Genomic DNA, 19,282 nt, shown 5'->3' on the forward strand with positions numbered 1-19,282 from the left:
ACACAAAGTCATTGCAGAAGCACAACCACAGCTTTACAGAGACTCTGGCTCCATTCCTGGCATCTGCTTGAAGCCTTTGTGCTTTTGTTCCCAGCTGGGGAGCTGCAGAATTAAGCTGGATGGTTTGTACATGCAAGGTTAAGACACAGCTCACAGACCACTTTGCTCTTTTGATGGATTCCTTTACTCCTCACTGCAGCTCCTTCACCTTCTCTTTCCTTTTTTTTCCGTGGCAAGATACCACACAATACATATTGTGAACAAAGGCATCACTTAGTGGTCCAATGTTCACAATCAAACTGCATTTTTTGATGGAGAAAAGCATCCTGACAGCCACAACCAGTGTAACAACCAGGTAGACCTCAGGTGTTTTGTATCATTTGACAGGAAAGTCAGCTTTAATACTAACTGCTAATTAGTTCCAAGAGTATTTCTCAGTGAAACAAACCTGCCTGGGATGCTCACCAGGAAACGCCAGAAATTTGATTCTGAGAAACTGAAGATACCTTTTCCAGGCTCTTTGTGTCACAGAGTTAGAAAATAATTCAGAGCAGCTTAAAAGAATTGCCTGGTTGGAAGGGTGATGTCGGGCAAGCTCCAGCAAACTTGTCATGACTAAAACCAGCAAAGGTGTTTGGGTTCTTTTGGGTTATTCCTCTCACAAGCTCACTTGCTACCTTGAAAACATTTGTTCATCTGTGGAAAGCAACAGGACACTTGCAGGATGGTGTAGGGCTCACACTGCTCTGCTCAGGTGAATTAGCTGATGGCAGCAGTTTGTTCTGCAATTCTTCCACTCCATCAAGCTGATGGCCAGCAGTGGAGTTCATCTCAGGAAAATGAAAATCCCCGGTGCCAGAGAATAAAGTGACAGATTGGAACAGTCTATTTTAGAAAGGAGCTGCCACGTTGAGTTAGTATCATACACAGATTTGCTGCACAGTAGTAAATGGATGCTGGACTGAGCTGGGAAACTAAAGCCAAAAGTATATTGAGGATTTCAGCCAGGAAAAGAAAAATGCTTTTCTGCACTGAATTGCATGGAGCAAGTGTCCCTATTTTTGTTCATGTTCTCCATTTTGTTCCCTTCATTTCAAGTTATCTTTTTAGGACACAAGAGACTGATGATGTTATGCATGACTACATTTGAAATTCAAGAGAAGCAAAGATTATTTGATGTGATCAGCAAGCAAACTAATGGGCCCCTACCCCATCACCATCTCACACAATTTTCTGCCTCTAAACTCCGTAGAAAAAGGTAACCACCACAGAAAGCTTCCATACAAAAATCCCCAAATTCACCTCACCCACCAAGGACGCATCTTCTTTTATCTCATTTGTTTTACAGAATAGGTGATTTAAACATTAAGCCTAAGGATGAAAATACTAATCATCTATTTCTTTCCAACTGTTGTTGCCGGGGAGCACTGCAACACTGCTTGGAAATGTCTCCTGAGCTCCTGCCCGGGAGGAGCAGAGCAGCTGGGCAGGGGCTGCAGCTCCTGTGCTGGGGATCACCTGGGCACCAGAACATTCACCCCCAAAGGCACACAGGGGGTCACAGACTGGCAGCAGCAAGAGATCAGACTGGCAGCTGGAGATCTCCAGTTGGGATCCATCAGCTGATCACCACTCGAGGGCAGCATTTCAGTAAAAAAAACCCCAAAACAACCCGCAGCACAGGAACAGTGAGAGGGACATCAAACTGCCAGATTGTTTGAGCTTAAAGTGAAGATTTCATTTGCAGGTTGAGCTCAGAGCTTTCTGGATCTATATAAACCGGGGGGCAATATAAATAGACTTCTCAAGTGTAAGCAGTAAAGGAATATGAGGTCAATACTGAATAAATAAGAGCAGATTGTATGCTCACTTTAGTTTTTCTAAGTCTTAGCTACGAGAAGGAGAGGCAGATGTAGCTCTCCCCTAGACTCCCATTCTCTTTCCCAGTGGAAATAATTTACCTGAGGGGGGGCAAAAAAATTCCTTTTCACTCAAATCAGCCAACTGGCTTCAACAGATCACAGACAGCTTTTGTACAATTGTGATCTTAAAAGCTAAGGAACAGCACCCAGGAACTGCCAGGACACAAAACAGTGACCCACTTGGTCCATCATCCCCTTTGCCCTTTCAATAACACCTTTATAATACTTCTAAGGCAAACTCTTCAGTGCCCAAAGCAAGAAGCCTGTAATAAAAAGCACAGACACTGCTGGTTTAATGCCCTATTGACAGCAGCCAGGCCAAAACCACTCCAGTTTTGGACACTGAAAGACAACATGAGCTAATTGGGCCAAATTAAAATATCCCCACAAGAAGAAAATATAGGAATACTCATCCTGGAAGGTGAAAAGAGATCTTTGCTACACAGCTTCAGTGCATCCTTGCCACTGTATTGTCTTCTTATTCAAAGAGCAGAGTTAGGAGAAACAGGGCCAAGACACAGGCAGAAGGAAGAATAAGTATAGTTTAGTAGGTAGCACATGGACATAAAAAGCTTGATATTCCATGATCTGCATGTTTGCATGTCTGCTGACTTAATTCCATGGCTTGGGGGAGTTTCTGTACAGTTTCTTTGTGTTCCCAGATGAAGGAGTTTGAGGTACACCTTGATAAAGGACAAACACTCTCTGAAATCCCTAGTTGATTGCTAACCTGAAAATTGAGGGAAGGGTTAAAGACTTGTTAATTTTTTTTAAGTTGTCCTGAGCTAAAACAAATCTAAAAACATGTGCAAAATCAACAAGTTATTCCTGAAGTGTTACAACAGGTTATACAGAACTGTTGGTAAGATAAGCCTTAAAAATCAATTGTACTGACATATGTAAGTAAAGCAGTCTTTTCCTCTGGGGTTCTTCACTTAATTAAGAAAATTACTTTGGGGTCTAGACAGAGCTGTGACTGGAACTACTTTTGCAAGGTGAGGTGCATAATGACCCCTTAAAGGAAAAACACCCATCGACAAGTGAATATTGAGGTGGGGATTTAATTTTTTTAAAATATCTTTTGAATAAACCATTTCTAGTGGTGAATCACCCACTTTAAAAATTTCCAACAAAACATTATCCAGCAGAAAATGTCGAGAGGGAAAAAAACCACTCACAGAAAAGAATTGGGCTGAAGACAAGACACTTCCTTGTTCCCATCCCTCTGGCTGTTTTGCACAGCTCTGCCACATAACAGAGCTGTCTTATTTATGCTCATTGTTGGGTTTACACATCAGTGGAAGTGTCATTAACTATCACACTACACCCAGATTTATTGTATTCATTGCCATGTAATTAAAAGAGGCTAAAGCAGGGGTTAATTACACTAAATTTGAATTCACTAGGGAAAGGAAGACATTGCTAACTTGCAGCAGAAGGCTGAGCAGCAGTGGCAGGGTGGGATACTGGTGAGGATCCTGCATGCTAACTGGGGTGCAGGTGCATGGGAAGAGAGGAAGCTCATGAGGAGCAGCTGCCAGCAGGGACGAGGGAGACAGTGTGAGCAGAAATACACAGAGCTTAAATTACCAACATGGTTAAACTCAGAAGTAATCTGCAAGTACTGATATTCCACTGCAATATGCAAGGACAGATTGTGACATTGATTTCACCTTGGAAATCAAAATAAAATATGGTAGCAAGAGGTCTGATGATAAGAAGTCAGCTACCCGGGAGTCTCTCAAGGAGTTGTCCATTCTTCATTTGTTTCTATAATTTGTGGCATCCTTCTCTGCAGCCCTCCCCTTCCCAAATGAGTGTGATGTTCTGCCATTGCCTTGCAGCAGGGTTTATGTGGGCAGCAGCAGAGAACTGACCCAAAGCAAACTGGAAAGGCAGATTGCAAACCTCTGGGCCCTTCTGGGGGGTTAAAGATGTGTTGCCAAAACCTGACACGAAGACACTGCCTGAGCAGTGTAAAAGGCACTGTGCTATTGACATATTATGAAGCTATCAACAGGGATCCATCTGCTACACTTCATTTAAAACACTATCTCATCAGCAAGGAATGAATTTAAGGAAGGCTGGAGCCTGATATTTTAGTCCTAAATTGAATGCATTTAACCCAGAAGTCATTAACCACAGAAACTGTCCCAGGGCATCTTCCTAACAATTGCTTCCTAGTGTAGCATATCCCTAGCATTTTATGGAGTTTAGCATATCCCTAGCATTTTATGGAGTTTATGATGCTGATGGATGCTGCTGCTCCAAATGTTTCCTCTTTCTGTACTGTTGACTTCACTGCCTGACAACTTATTAACCAGACAGAGCTGTAAATAGTTTTATTTCAAGGACTTTATTATTTTAAAGTTAATAAGTATTAAGAAGGCTAGAAAAAGACCTAAGCAAAAAGAGAACCTGAAGGGCAGAGGCTTCCCTGTAGAGCCCCTGCACAGGTTGCCCCACACTTCTCCAAACAACACCAGCAGCAACTCCTCCCCTGCCACATCCCCTGTGCTGTGCTGGGTACCCAGGCTCTAATACAGCCAAGCATGGTTCCTCTTTTGATCCATATGTGCAATCCATAGTGATTCCATATTGCATATTTAGCCCATCTATTTTCAGTGGAAACAACCATTAATTGGTCAATAACTGCCTGTTCCTTCAGCATGCAAAGGTAGGAAACAACCCTCAGTCCAAAGGCAGTGAGGAAGAGAAGTGTGACTGGCATCACCATTCTGCAGCAGCTCACACCAAAAGCCAGGCAGCTGGAGGAGAGAAATTGCACGTGATAAAACAAACCAGCCCTCACCACACAGCCCAAACTACTTCCATCCTTTCCTGAGTAAAATTGCTCCTGCTACTATGGGATTTGCAATGCTCACATTACTGAGTAGGAGGTGATGTGTGAATAAAGCTAGAAGCAATGAAGAATGGATCATCATGCATTACAACCCAGCTTCAAGTTATTCAGCCTCAGCAAATGCTGGGGAAGGGGAATAAATTGGCACTTAATATAAAGCCCAAAAAAGCTCTGAGAATGCAAGCCCACAGCATGTGATGTTGCAGCACTGTCTTGTAACATTATTACTGAAGCCTATGGTTACCCTGCTAAGAGTGTTAAATATTAATAATGGTTCACAGCTGCTACTGCTACATAATGGCTTTGTTTTGATGAGAAATATTTGCACAGCTTAAGTAATGTGCATCAGCTCAGACAAACCTACTTTCCTTTTGAAAGTCATGCAGGACCCTCTCTTCTTGCTGCAATTAATTGCAGAACCCAGAGCGATTATTCTTAAAGGCAGAATTTGTCTTTGATCTTTGTCCTTCATTGCTCTTCTTTTTTATTCAGAGGTAGCAACATGAGCAGAGGTGGATAGCATAGCCTGATGCACCACTCATTACCAGGGAGCAGCCTTCTTTGTGTCTGTTCTGTTCTAATTACTGTGAAACTGCCCACACAGAGCCCACAAGGATAGATTTTTTTTTTTTTTTAAAATTGTTCCTGAAATCAGCACATCTCTGTCCCACATCAGTATTATTATAAATGTTAAAATCCCTGGATGGCATCGAAATATCAGTCAGGAAATGTTCAGTTTCATTTAATCCTTTACAAAGCAAATTTGTGTTTCTTCACTGACAAAGTAGTTGATTAATATCTGATCCTTCACAGAATCACAACCCAGCTGGAAGGCATTCTCTTCTCTACTTACTGCAGCTGAGAAATGGAACAAGCTCCCTGGGGAAGTGGTCACAGCACCAAGCTGCCCAAGTTCAAGAAGTGCTTGGATGATGCTCTCAGGCACACAGGGTGATCCTGGGGGTGCCCTACACAGGAAAAGGAGTTGGACTTGATGATCCTGATGGGTCCCTTCCAACTCATCATGTTCTATGATTCTATCCTTTGCCATGAAGCCATATCATAGAATCATAGAATCCTAGGGGTTGGAAGGGACCTGGAAAGATCATCTAGTCCAACCCCCCCTGCCAGAGCAGGGCCCCCTAGAGTACATCCCCTAGGAACGTGTCCAGGTGGGTTTTGAATGTCTCCAGTGAAGGAGACTCCACAACCCCCCTGGGCAGCCTGTTCCAGGGCTCCGTCACCCTTACAGTAAAAAAATTTTTTCTGATATTCAACTTGAACCTCCTATGCTCCAATTTACACCCATTACCCCTTGTCCTATCACTGGTCACCACTGAGAAAAGCCTAACTCCATCTCCCTGACACTCACCCCTTACATATTTGAAAACATTGATGAGGTCACCTCTCAGTCTCCTTTTCTCCAAACTAAAGAGACCCAGCTCCCTCAGCCTTTCCTCATAAGGGAGATGTTCCACTCCCTTAATCATCTCAGTAGCTCTGCACTGGACTCTTTCAAGCACTTCCCTGTCCTTCTTGAACTGAGGGGCCACCTTAACTACTCAGGTGATACTCATACCTCTTTTTGAAGACTCCTGACTTTAATCTGTTGGCTTATATAATATTTAAAATAACTCAAGACCCCAGTGTGTACCAATCTAGATATGGATGATTTTCAATGATAAAATGGCAGCTAAGTACCCAACACTAAATGGAAGTAAAGGAAGACTTAAACAAAGACTTAAACACAGATGGTTATTAAAACAGTTACATCTCAATAAGCAGCTAACCCAGAGATCAGGAGGGAGAATATCACTGTGGGGAAGTGAGACTCCCAAACCTTTACAGCAGGACTTTTTCTAAGGTGCCAAGTCTGGTATCTCTACACTGAAAGGGCCCTTCAGGGGTGTGGAACCAGTTCCTTCCTGCAGCCTGTCAGAGGAGCTTGTCAGCTTGTCTGGAGCCAGACATGGGGCAACCCAGCAACTTTCTTAAAAAAATGAAGTCTCATTAGCAAGACACTTCTAGATTCATAGAATCATAGAATTGGCTGGGTTGGAAGGGACCTCAGAGATCATCACGTCCAACCCTTGATTCTTCTGTCACTCGTTTTGAATGCATACTAAAAATGCAGATAAAACCAGGCTGCCTAGTTTAAGCTCTGGCTTGAATTTGTAACTAGATTTTGGAGTAAGAGGATATTCACTTGATGTAGATAAAAGACAGTGAGATCCAGTATCTTAGCAACATCCCAAACATTCTTCTGAATAGAATATGCCTTTTGGAGTAAGAAACCAACATCTCTACAAGTTGCTGATGAAAAGAGAATCCAAAATAAACTGGAAAATAAAAACCACACATATCCTTGAAAAGGTTTATTATACAAGTAAAGCTTTCAACATTAAAATACCTGTGGGATCTTTACAGTAATGCAAGGGGTGCTGCTGCTGTTCTCTGAGTTGTGACAGCTGATTTAGAGTGTAGTGCACACATCTGCATATCTAGTTTAAGATAACATTAGAAGGAATAATGCTATCTAACATCACTGCAGCTGTCAAACATTTTGAAACTAATTGGTAATGCATATTCAGCTCATCCTATCAGTAACTTCAAGCAAGAGCCCAGGGGAGCCTCCAACTACCCAAACATACTGTAGAACCACAGGAAATTTAAAGTTAACCTTTTCTTACCACAGATCTATATAGTGACTTGTGGTGTTCTGATTTAGCTACTCATTTTTCCTCTGTTTGGACACTAGGACTCTCTCATTTGCTTTTCATGTGATGATGGGGTGCTGGGATGTCATTCCTTATCAGCAACCTCTGCATCTTGCAGGACAGCTTTTACATTTTCCTAATCTATGCCTGGAAACTGGTACACAAATTATCAGCCCTAGTCAAATCTGCCTTGACTTTTGTTCTGTGCTCCTTGGAGAGGCTCCACAATCCACTCACTGAACATAATTAATTAAAAACCACAACTAGATGTTATGTCAGTGGATTCATTTTGTTTTTCCAAATGGTGATATGAATATGGGTTGAGGAATGCCAAAGTTACCACATAAAGCAACTAAGATTTCATGCATGTCTTTCTTGATAAGTCAGCTGTCTGTCTTTCTAGGACTTCTCAGAAAAAAAAACCAAGAACAGAGCAACCAGACTACATGTTTGTTGCACATAATGCTTCCCAGAATCATAGCAGCTGCAAGTGTGTAACAGATATATTTGTTATAAACCCCTAAGTAATAACTGTTCAGCTTTCAAAGGTCTGTACAGAGGCTTCTTGCTAAGTACTCACTTAAAACATTGTTATTACATTGGCTTTAAAATAACATGGATATGATTCTAAACCCTGAGTTATTAGTCATAAAATCTACCAGCTTGTCCTCACAGGAAATTTCCCCTTCTTACTTTTTTTTTCTTACTTTATTCCAGCAAACCTGGCATAATTGAGACACTTATTTGTGCACTTACACCCTATTTTTCATTTTTTTTTCATCTGGCTCTCAATGACAACCCTGTCCCAGGTGACAACCGGGTTTGGGTCTCAGCAGCCACCACCGCACCCTGCTCGCTCCTTCCCAACTCCCGCGAGCAATCACAGGTCTCTACCCCACTGGGACCGACTGGGATGCCCAGCACACAGCGGTACCGCTTCTCCCGACCAACACAGCCCTGCGGAGGGCGAGTCCCCGGTGCTTACGGGCTCCCCCTCCCAGAGAGCCTCGGGAAGGACGGAGCAGAGAGGCCCGAGGCCTGCAGGGAGGGCACCTCAAAGCGACCGAACGCCTTCACAGCTTCCTCCGCGGAACTCTGAACTCTTCAGCAGTTCGAGCACAGCCCGAACCCCCCGGACCTCCCGGGCTCTCCCGGGCACTGCGCAGGCGCGGCCTCAGGCCTCCCGTAGCCACGCGCGCAACGCACGCGGCCTCCCCGCTGCCGCCTCCCTCCCCGCTGCCGCCTCCCTCCCCGCTGCCGCCTCCCTCCCCGCTGCCGCCTCCCTCCCCGCTGCCGCCTCCCTCCCCGCTGCCGCCTCCCTCCCCGCTGCCGCCTCCCTCCCCGCTGCCGCCTCCCTCCCCGCTGCCGCCTCCCTCCCCGCTGCCGCCTCCCTCCCCGCTGCCGCCTCCCTCCCGCGCATGCGCGGCGGGGCTGCGCGAGCCAGGCCGCAGGCTCCGCCGTTGCCGCCGGCGGGCGGGCGGGCAGGCGGCGCCTGAGGGGCGGGGGCGGCGCGATGTCCCGGGGGGCGGCGGAGCGGGCGCGGAGCCGCGGGCGCTGAGGGAGCATGGCCGAGTCGCTGCGGGAGGAGCCGCCGGGCGGGCAGGAGTCGGAGGCCGAGCTGTCGCAGCGGTTGGCCCGCACCAAGGCCCGCTCGTACGGCAGCACCGCGAGCGTGGCGGCGCCGCTGGCCGAGCGCTACGTAGAGCACCGGCTCAGCGCCGGGGACACGCTGCAGGGCATCGCCCTCAAGTACGGCGTCACGGTAAGGCGAGAGCCGCCGGGGCCAGCCGGGGAGGGGCTCAGCCCCGTGGCGGCGATTGGCTCCCGCGGCAGCGGCGCGGAGTTGTTAGGCCCGGAAAGTAACGGAGCCGAAAGGGAGAGAGGGACTGGAGGCGACGCAGCCCGGAGGTGACAGGAGGAACTTGTCCTGCCCGGGGCTCTTGCCGAGGCTGCGGTGATGGGTTTGGTTTCGGTTTTTAAAGTGCCGCCATCTAAATACCGGGCTGCCGGAGGGCTGGGGACGGCCCCGAGGGGCAGTGGCCGAGCCTGCGCTGCCGAGCGGGGCACGGGGCAGGGGGCACGGCCCAGCCCGGGCTCGGAGCTGCCCAGCATTGGACCGGGGACTGCCCCCCGCCTCCCAGGTGGAGATGTACGTGCTCCCTACCAAGCAAACCAGTGCTGGCGGGACAGTTCACCGGTACATTCGCCTCAGATTAAAAAGCAGTGAAGCTGAATTTACCTTGAAGAGGGAGTCAGTATTTTGAGCTTGACCTGTACGCGCTGACAAGAAGAAATAATTACTTCCGGTGGCTTCAGGGCTAAAAATTCTTCCCTTGTCATCTGCCTACCAGCCCTGAAGCGATTTACAACCGATTGGAAAGTGTTGTGGCCTTTCCGTTCTCTCCCCACAGAGAGGAGTGCTTACTGCTGTGGGAAGTGTCGAGAGGCTTAAGTCAGCCTAAGATGTGCAGAGTCCCCTAGGCTCTGCCAGCAGCCCCACCACACTGCCATTCCCTCACCTCCCCTGCCTTCATTCCAGCTCGTTTGGGGCCCAGTGAGCTGCCCCCTGGCATACCTGTATGCACCTTCAGGAGTCCTAACGTGCAGAATTGCCTGGGGCCAAGCAGGTGATGAGCAGGGCTAACAGCAGGGTACTGGAACACAGTTAGTTTCACTTCCACATGAGCTGTAAAGAACACCTTGAAAGATCCCAACTGAAATAAGAGTCCCAAATGAATGGGTTCTGACTGAAATGTTTCCTCTCCTTCCCTGGTTCTGAAAGTTCTACTAAAACTTTCCAGCAACATTCTGCCTTTGTTGTGAAAAGGGTTAAAAGCCTTTTTCTCTTCACTTAATATCAAGCCCATTTTGACCAAATCTTGTGGCAACAGGACTAGTGGCATTTTGGATTTACATTGGTCCACATTACAACAAAGTTTAGATCACATGGAAGCAAAGCAAAGTGACCTGGATTTGTTTTGGCAGGGTTTTCCATAATGGATAAAATCCCTGGCCTAAGTGATTTAGCTGTGCTGTTCTTCATTCAAAAGAATATTTGCTCACTGCAATAAGTATAAACAGATTACTGAAATAGTTTTCTAAAAAAACCCTAACTTCCAAACACTTTACAACTCCCTTCCAGGTAAAGTAAAGTTGTGGATCAAACCTGTACAGTCTGAAAAAAGTTCTAACATGAACCATAAACTTTGTCCATAGTATGAGTTTAATAATCTTTTACCGTGCAAATGATGCATTTAAAGTTTAAATGTCTTCATTTTTAAAGCTTCCTTTAATGTTGCTAGTATACTGCTTAAGGAACCACAGCTGAATTACTATAGTCTCAAACTGAGAAAGGTTAAATTCACATGAAATGTCCCCAGGAGCAATGCAGATTAGCTGAACTCAGCCACTGTGCTTCTGCTGCAATGGAATTCAGCCCAGGGTATGTATGCAAATGTTTGCTTTTAGCAAAATGAAGAATATTGTGTTCACACAATGACAAGGTCTGATTTTTTCTAAAGAGTCACTGTATTTGTGTCCTGTATACTTGGCTTGAAGAGAATTGCTATAATGGGAACAGAGTTATCTTTGGCAGCCAGTATTACTGTTTTTAGAAGTTTCCCACGGTGGTTTTCCCCACTGGGAGTTACTTAGCAGCAAGAGACATCCCATCCAGTGTCTGCCTTGGCACATGCAGTTTGGGATGGATGAAAATCCAATGTTGGGAGAGAGGTCTGAGTGCTTTGTTTGGCTTCTGCCCTTCACCCTTCTACCCCAGGTACTGTCTATTAATTTATTATGGCTTGTATTCATTAGGTCTTCATTGAACACTCTTGGGTAAATTAACACTGGGAATGAATGTTTAGTATCATATTTGTGGTTCTGTTGGAGTGCAGTTTTCCATGATACAAAGGTATCCCTTTTAAGGAGGGAAGGAAGAGGACTGTTTCATTGCAGTAGAAGCAGTTTTGAGAAGTTCAGCACCAGTTTATGCATTAGTGCAGCTCCAGTTAAAGTCTGTAAGAGCAAAGGCTTTAGCACATGCTTTCACTGTTAAAGTCTGAGGCTAACAGACGTTAGTTCAGTTTTCCTGGCACTAAAAAACATTTTTAAATCCTGCTCTCCATACACATAATGATGTATGGAGCCATACTTAATTGTAGAAGGAGCATTATCTATGGCACATGCCAAGTAGCCTGCTCGAGGCTGAGGGATGTTCTTTTTAGAAGCAAGCAATGCCCATTTCATTACTCATTGCAGAGTTGCAGTCTTCCAATGTGACAAGGTGGTATTTAAAAAGTATTTCAGGAAAAAAATAATGAGGTAGAGTTACAGTGAAGAGAACAGCAGCACAGTGCATTATTTATCAGCTGTTGAAGCATCACTTTCCAACTCCCCTTTGGTAGAGATGTTTTCAGCTTTTGCATTGTATTTTTAGAGAACAGCTAACATTTTAAGCACTTTTGATACCCATCAAGACACACAACTTTTGAGATTCTGGCAAGTGACATTTACAGTAGCATCTGATCACTATTAATGGAAGCTTCACCTGGCTTAGTAACAAGACCTGTATGTCCTTCTGGTGGTACTGGGGAGAGAACTTACACCCTGTACACCCTGTGTAAGGCTAATTAAAATTGTTTCCAGGTTTCAGGAGCTGTAATGAGCTTCTCTTACTTGTAGTAACTTACTGTCTGACACTGGATGTTACTCATTTTTTGAAAGGTTATTGAATCTCATAATTTAATCATTTTAATCATCTGCATCACCAGGTTGGGATTGTCCTTATGTAGAGAATACCATCTTTGATTTTTACTTAAATAATCGTATTTAATAGCTAGAAATAGCTTACAGCTGAGCTTGACTGAACTGTTTTCACTACTTCCCCATATAGGTGACCTCTCTAGACAAAGCATCTTATTTATTTTTAATATGTTTACATCACCCAGGAGGGAAATATTATGAATGGGACATATGCTACTCTTCCAAGGCTTTAGGTGCTCAGTGTTAGTAACTGGCATGTCCCAAGAACTCTCAGGGTAACTTTATCACCCCTTGTTTGCATTATGGTGCTTTTTACCAGAGGGTTCACCTGGAGCAGCTGCTGACAGTCCTGAGCCTTACTCAAATATAAATCCAAATCAGCAGCACTTTTGCAATAGAATTTTTATTCTTTGGCAAGGTCTTCATGCAAGCCTGTGTGGAGATTGGAAGAGTGTTCAAGGAAAACATCTTTAGGTAGAAGACTTCAGAAAAATAATAAAAGCATAGATACATTGTTAACTCAAGGTCGCTGTATTACTTCAGAAAGTTAGGACATTATACTTCACCAAAATGTAACAACATTTTTCCTGTCTTTTTCAGATGGAACAAATAAAGAGAGCAAATAAACTGTTTACTAATGACTGTATATTTCTGAGGAAAACCCTGAGTATTCCTGTTATATCAGAGAAACCATTACTGTTTAATGGACTGAATTCACTGGAGTCTCCCGAGAATGAAACAGTTGACAGCTCCCCTTCTTGTGATGAAGGACTAACACCAGTTCAGGAGGAAAGCAGTTCTTCTCCCAGTCCTCAAGAACCTGACAATCAGCCCATTGCACCAGAAGAACTATCTGCCAAAGATTTCCTACAGAGACTGGACTTGCAGATTAAGTTATCTAAACAAGCAGCCAGAAAACTAAAAGATGACAGTGTCAGGTAAATGCCACTTTCACTATTAAGCATCTTTATCTCCTCCTGAAGGCTTTTTTGTCTCAGCTGAACCCTTAGTGGAGTATCTCAGTCTGCACCTGTGGTTTTGTCAACAGCAAGTCTGTGCTATTGGCATTCACCAGGCACATTCTACTTTATTGAGTCCTCAATATTTTAGGGTGGTATTATGGTTGGCTGGAACTCTAGAGCCATACACTGAGCCAGGTCACACCTTTCTGCATTTGCCCTTTGTGACTCATTTGGAAGACCTAGTAATTGAATAGAGCCACTCTAATAACAATATTTATGGCTTATACAAACCAATATAATTAACTGTGTGCTGGTTATATATATAAATAACTGGTGGGACAGAACCATAGAACCATTTAGGTTAGAAAAAACCTTTAATTTTAGAGTCCAACTGTAAACCTAACACTGTCAAGTCATCCACTCAGATGCTTTGACTTCACCCTAGGAAAGAGTAGAGTGTTGAAGCATTTGAAACTGGTAACTAATTGAGTTAGTTTGCCAATAATTGTTTACCATCATTGGCTATCAGCTAAGAAAACAGATACCTCAGTAAAGGAAGCTGCCTGCAGAGAAGAGTATTTTCAGACTTCCAAAAGCTATTACTCAAACTCAGATGGCTGTCTTGTTTAACTATGGAACTTAGAAGCATCCAAGTATTGAGTTTTATTTTACTTGTTCACACTGGGGTGCACTTGGTCTTAACAGAAGTGGTTATTAGCACTTTTTATTGCGACTCAATGCATACAGTAGCTTTCAGTAAATGTCTTTTCAGCTCCTGTGACCTGCTGGACAAAGTGGCAGCAGCAATTGGGAAGAGACAGCACTACAAAGCATTGTAATGCTGTGCTATTTATTCTCTTTTGACTGAAGGAGAATGTTTCAGTGATTTTGCTATTCTGAGCATCTTAAAAGAGAAGAAAATTGCTTTGCCATGAAACAAACACTACCATGTGGCTTTTGGGCCATGAGCCAGAGCTACTACTGTGTAATTTTATTTCATATATAATCAGAAAAGATCTGGACAGTTCTTAAGATCTACATTAGTACAATTTCCTGGCTGTTATTTTGGTTTGGTGTAACATGTTTTAGACCTCACTCCGTAGGCCAGGACTGCAGCTTGGGACAAGGTTAGAAGCTGTTCCTGCCAACCCTGACTGCCTTGGCCAGTCCCTGCCTTTGCACATCACAGCCTGACACTGCTCTGCTTAGGTTCAAACCTAATGACTGCTGCCTGGTTCTCACTGCCCTGCCTCACACCAAACCCCCTCAGACCTGGCCAAGGCTCAGGTGCCAATCTTCTGCCCTCTGCTGACCATTTCCAAACGGAGCCCATGGGCCAAGTGAGTATTTCATGAGGGAAGTGGAGACAAGCAGCTTAGACCAGCTGGTTTGTTAAGGGCATGGATCAGAGCTTCAGAATATACTGAATTTGACAGTCCTGCAGTGCAGTCTTAAAAAGTTTGTTACACTGGTGTGTTTCAGTTATGAAAAAAGTTCTAAAATACATTGTTTTCAGATACTTTATAGATTAAAAGTGCTTTAGTGCTTATTCAACTAAACATGAATTGTTTGCTTCCTTTGCTGTCATGCCTGGTATAACTGTCTGCAAAGTATGGGATTCTATAGCAGTTTTGCAATGAAAAATTGATGATCTAGAGAAAGATTCTGCTTAAGTATACACAAATCACTTGTATCTTAAGAGTTATACATGGTACTGGTCTGCAGCACCACTAGATGTAGCATTTGTAAGAGTACAAAATCAGCTTTCAGTACTACTGTAACCACACAACCCTAAAATAGCTACCAGTTTAACCCAAAACCTTTTTTCCCCATTTTTTTTACAAGTCAAAATAAATACTATGTCTGTGGCTTAGTAAATCTGTTGGACTACCCAGGAAGAAGGAAGGGAAATTAGTGCAAGTTAGTGAGTTGTTTAGTTAGTGTGTAGGGTTCTTTCCTGTGAAGCAGTTATTTGAAATTTAAATTGTAGATAAATAAGCATATTTAGAAGTTATTAGGAAAAAGTCTGCATGATCTGGTTTTGGAATACTATTCATTTATATTGTTTTTTTTAAACTAATAGTTTTTACCTTATACCATTATTGGACTTCTTTGACTGTTACCTTTGTATGGAGGCACATACAGAATTAAAAGTAGCTGGGAATTCTTAGCAGTTGCTTCACTATGAGCTTCAAAGGTTTTTCCATTCTAATCAAAACACTAAAATTGGCAGCAGCTTTTAGATCAGGCTCTCAGGCATGTAATTTTGAAGCTACAGTAGTGAAAAACAATGATCTCTGGAGAACTTAGCATGGTTGAATTAGTACAGAATGCTGCACTGCAATAGGTTTACGTAACAATTTTTAAAGGCAGCATTGTTAAGGAAACAGCAGGCAGAGCTGTTTTTCCTGAGGATTTTTAATAGCAGCAGTACTTTGGTTTATCCAGTCATTGCATTAACACTAGCACTTGTGGGGAACTATTTTCTCCTGCAGTCAGTCTCAATATTGGTTGATGCACAAGAAGTGTACATCAAGGAGCCTCAAGAAATATCCTTGCAGCATCCAGACACAGATCCAGCTACAGCTGTGATGGACTTGCTCCTGTCCTTGCCTCACTTGGGCTGTCTGCATCCCCTGCCATTCAAAAGGCTGAAACAAGCCTACAGCTAAGCTTGTTTGTTTTTTTTTTTAAATAAATGTATCATTTACAGCATCTCTTACTGACTTGGCACTGTAGTGTCATGAATAGTTCATTATTCTCTAAATACATTCTGATGTTGTTGAGCTTACACAGCTTTACTTGTTTTCAGCATTCTGTTCTGGAAACAGCCTAACAGGAAGCCCATAGACATCTAGTGAGTGGTAGCATACTGCAGTGTTCCTATTCCTGTGCCAGTCTTACCCCTTGTGATCTGTTAGGAACCAGCACTGTGCTCAGCCCTGGGGAGGCCACAGCTTGAGTCCTGTGTCCAGTTCTGGGCCCCTCAGCTCAGGAAGGAGATTGAGGTGCTGGAGCAGGTCCAGAGAAGAGCAAGGAGGCTGGGAAGGGATCCAGCACAAGTCCTGTGAGGAAGGGCTGAGGGAGCTGGGGGTGTTGAGGCTGGAGAAGAGGAGGCTCAGGGGAGACCTCATCACTCTCTCCAACTCCCTGAAAGGAGGTTGGAGCCAGGGGGGGGTTGGGCTCTTTTCCCAGGCAACTCTCAGCAAGACAAGAGGGCACAAGAGGTCTCAAGTTGTGCCAGGGGAGGTTTAGGTTGGACATTAGAAAGAATTTCTTTCTGGAGAGGGTGCTCAGGCATTGGAATGGGCTGCCCAGGGAAGGGGTGGATTCTCCATCCCTGGAGATATTTCAAAAGAGCCTGGATGTGGCACTCAGTGCCATGGGCTGGGAACCACGGGGGGAGTGGAGCAAGGGTTGGACTTGATGAGCTCTGAGGTCCCTTCCAACCCAGCCCATTCTGTGATTCTAGGATTCTATGAAAACTGGTCATTTGCATGATAGCTTTACTGTTGAAATATGATATGCTCCTGATCTGATGATTATGCTCATTTTCTTTTTAGAGAGGAGGAGAATGAGGAAGGTCCCTATGCAACTTCTTCGTATCACCAGTAGGAAGACAGATGTGATGACCTGAAAATTTTCCATGAAGTCAGTTCTTAAAGAACTAATTGGTCAATAATTCAAAACCCAAGTCTTTTGGACTCATTGTCTTGATGTACTTAAAACAAAAAAGTCTTGAATGGGTAATTGCACTGATATTATGACCTCTTCTGCCTTCCGTAGGTTAATGTCCTTATTCTATATCAAAGGTTTTAAGCCTTCCAAAACTAGAAATGGCCTTTTTACCCCTTCTGTGCAAACTGTAGCATGGTAGCAACAATGTATCCTTGAGGTCACCTTTATGCAGGATGTTGATCTTTAGTAAATATTTTGTAAATACTTGTTAAAGTGAAATTTGTTTTAAGTATTTAAAAATATTAAATAAGTTTGCTTGTAAATGACAAACAATGAGAATAATAGACATTTGCTTATTCTATAAACACAGACAAGTTTGCTGTGGAAATAAATTGTGTCTACTTCAGGGCTGCAGAACTTGTCTCTGAACTGTGTGTGTGTGTCTGTGGTTATGATGTGTTCCTAGAAAGGGGAATTCAGCTTGTTTTGATTAGGTAAAGCCTCTATGGTTAAACAACTGCAAACTGGATTTCTGCAAATAAAAGGGAAGAGTTACAGCAAGATACTTTTCTTTGCAAGATATGACATTGGAATATCAGATGTGTGTCCTTGTATGCGGTTATATTTTATGTGGTTTTAATTTAATAAATACAAAGAATACCAATTTGAATGAAGTAAGCTTGGTCCTAGTTTTTTGGGGTTTTTTTTTCCTTTTTCTTTTTTTTTTTTTTTGTGTGTGAAAATTGGTTTGTCTGGTTACTTATTTCAGGGCAAATTGTCCTCTGCCTCTGGCATATAGCCCACCCTCCTAAATGAGCCCTCAGAGAGCTATTTGATTTAGTTTTGTATTTGATAAAACTGTGTTCAGAGCAGGACCACACTGGTAAGTGCTGTTCAAGTATTCAAGCCTGCAAGTGGACCCCACCTGAAGCTCAGGAAGGCAGAGTGCAGACAGCATTCCCTCTGTGCCCTGGAGTTCACATATTACCCACTTCTTGTTAAGCATCCTACAATGTTTTCCTCAATAAGCTTCACCAATCTATTGTCAGTAAAGAATTCCTGGATCCCCACCGTGACAGATGCCCTTTCCTATATATAACTCATTTATATAGATAGCTCCCTCAAAGCAAGCCAACCTCTGCAAAATGTCAAGATGGAAACAATACAGAAATTTATACTAATTTACCAAAACTAGAAATAAAAATTCTGAGCTAGACAGGAATTGTTATTTCCCTGGAGCCTGCAGGAGCTCAGACCTTGTAGGCTCTGGTCCAAAAGATGAGGTCTGCAACACGAGACAAATTAACAGCAGCAGGAAAAGTTTCAAGAGACTAAAAGGGAGCATTGATTTTCCTTGAAGAATCTTGAGATTTGGTTTCTTAAAATGGGATTTGTACTCATTCCTTACAGGCTTCTTGATTCTGTTGTAAATTGATCACAGTAGGACATTACCAGAGCCACAATAAAGTATTTTTACAGAGGCAATCCTAGCTTTAAGCCCAAAGACAATCAACTGTAGTACCATCACCTACCCAGCACACAAAGAACCAGGGTACTTAGTGGCCAGAAGCAGAACTTCCCTTGCCCAGCAAGCACATGTAGCAGCCACACCAGGCTCCTGGCAGAGCCACGTCGCATTCCATCCTTCACAGGGGTGCTGCTGTGCTGGTGGACCTTCAGGACAAGCAATGGGAGCTCAGTGACACCATTTACACTTCCTTTTCCTGCCTGAGGAAGCCATTCAGAAGCAGAGGGGATGAAGCAGCTGCACTGGAACCTTGTTTGGGCCACATGGCCACAGCTTCACCCTCAAGTGCCGGCAGAGCTCAGCCCAGCAGCCAGGTCAACCTCACCACACCAGCACACACCACAACACCCACTGTAAAACAAGCACAGCTCAGAAACACCTGACCCACCTGTTCCACACAACCACCTTCCTCTAGAAAGGATTTCGATGGCAACATTAACCACAAAAGAAAGCTGCCTGCAGGAGGCCCTACCTTGCTGGCTTCATCCCCAGAGCGGGCCTGCACTCCATGCCTGCTGCTCAGAGGCTCTTCAGCTCCCCAGGGCCACACTGCTCAGGAACTGAGATTTTGCTTCCACTCCATCTTCCCGGGCTCCTCCATTCCCAGCTGCCATGACAGGAAGCATTCCCCCACTCCTGCCCCCGGGGGAAGCTGCTCCTTATGGCCCTGGGCCCCCCCGGGGGCTGGAGGCCCTGAGGAGCCAGCCGGGCCCAACATGGCCTCTGCCTGAGTGCCAGTCAGACCTGCAGCCTTCTGAAACCCCTTCTGAAAACCACTTTACAGGGTTAAAAGTTCAGAACTCGTTGTGTTCCATTAATCAATTAATGCCTATTCCTGTCCATAGATA

At 44.1% G+C, this 19,282-nt stretch overlaps 1 protein-coding gene across 3 annotated transcripts; it reads left to right on the plus strand.

The window, feature by feature from the left end:
• The first annotated feature begins 8,907 nt into the window (after nt 1-8,907).
• Nucleotides 8,908-17,580, plus strand: LYSMD2 (LysM domain containing 2). Of its 3 annotated transcripts, XM_071755191.1 has the most exons (3): nt 8,908-9,264; nt 12,867-13,204; nt 16,792-17,580. In XM_071755191.1, the coding sequence occupies exons 1-3, from the start codon at nt 9,067-9,069 to the stop codon at nt 16,841-16,843; spliced, it is 588 nt and encodes a 195-aa protein (XP_071611292.1). In that variant the 5' UTR covers nt 8,908-9,066; the 3' UTR covers nt 16,844-17,580. The 3 variants fall into 3 exon arrangements, with proteins under 3 accessions (XP_071611292.1, XP_071611293.1, XP_071611294.1); XM_071755192.1 differs by lacking the exons at nt 12,867-13,204; nt 16,792-17,580 and adding an exon at nt 10,786-10,944 and having other exon boundaries at nt 8,919-9,264; XM_071755193.1 differs by lacking the exons at nt 12,867-13,204; nt 16,792-17,580 and adding an exon at nt 10,805-10,944 and having other exon boundaries at nt 8,921-9,264.
• The last annotated feature ends 1,702 nt before the right edge of the window (nt 17,581-19,282 follow it).

Source organism: Heliangelus exortis, chromosome 11 (genome assembly GCF_036169615.1).
Source record: "Heliangelus exortis chromosome 11, bHelExo1.hap1, whole genome shotgun sequence".
Classification (NCBI taxonomy): Eukaryota; Metazoa; Chordata; class Aves; order Apodiformes; family Trochilidae; genus Heliangelus; species Heliangelus exortis.

What these genes read in the sequence shown, in the direction of transcription:
- LYSMD2 (XM_071755191.1), top strand. Translation starts at nt 9,067, where the DNA reads ATGGCCGAGTCGCTGCGGGAGGAGCCGCCGGGCGGGCAGGAGTCGGAG. An exon ending in CCCTCAAGTACGGCGTCACG is followed by an intron (nt 9,265 to 12,866) that starts GTAAGGCGAGAG and finishes TGTCTTTTTCAG; the next exon opens with ATGGAACAAATAAAGAGAGC. An exon ending in CTAAAAGATGACAGTGTCAG is followed by an intron (nt 13,205 to 16,791) that starts GTAAATGCCACT and finishes TTTTCTTTTTAG; the next exon opens with AGAGGAGGAGAATGAGGAAG.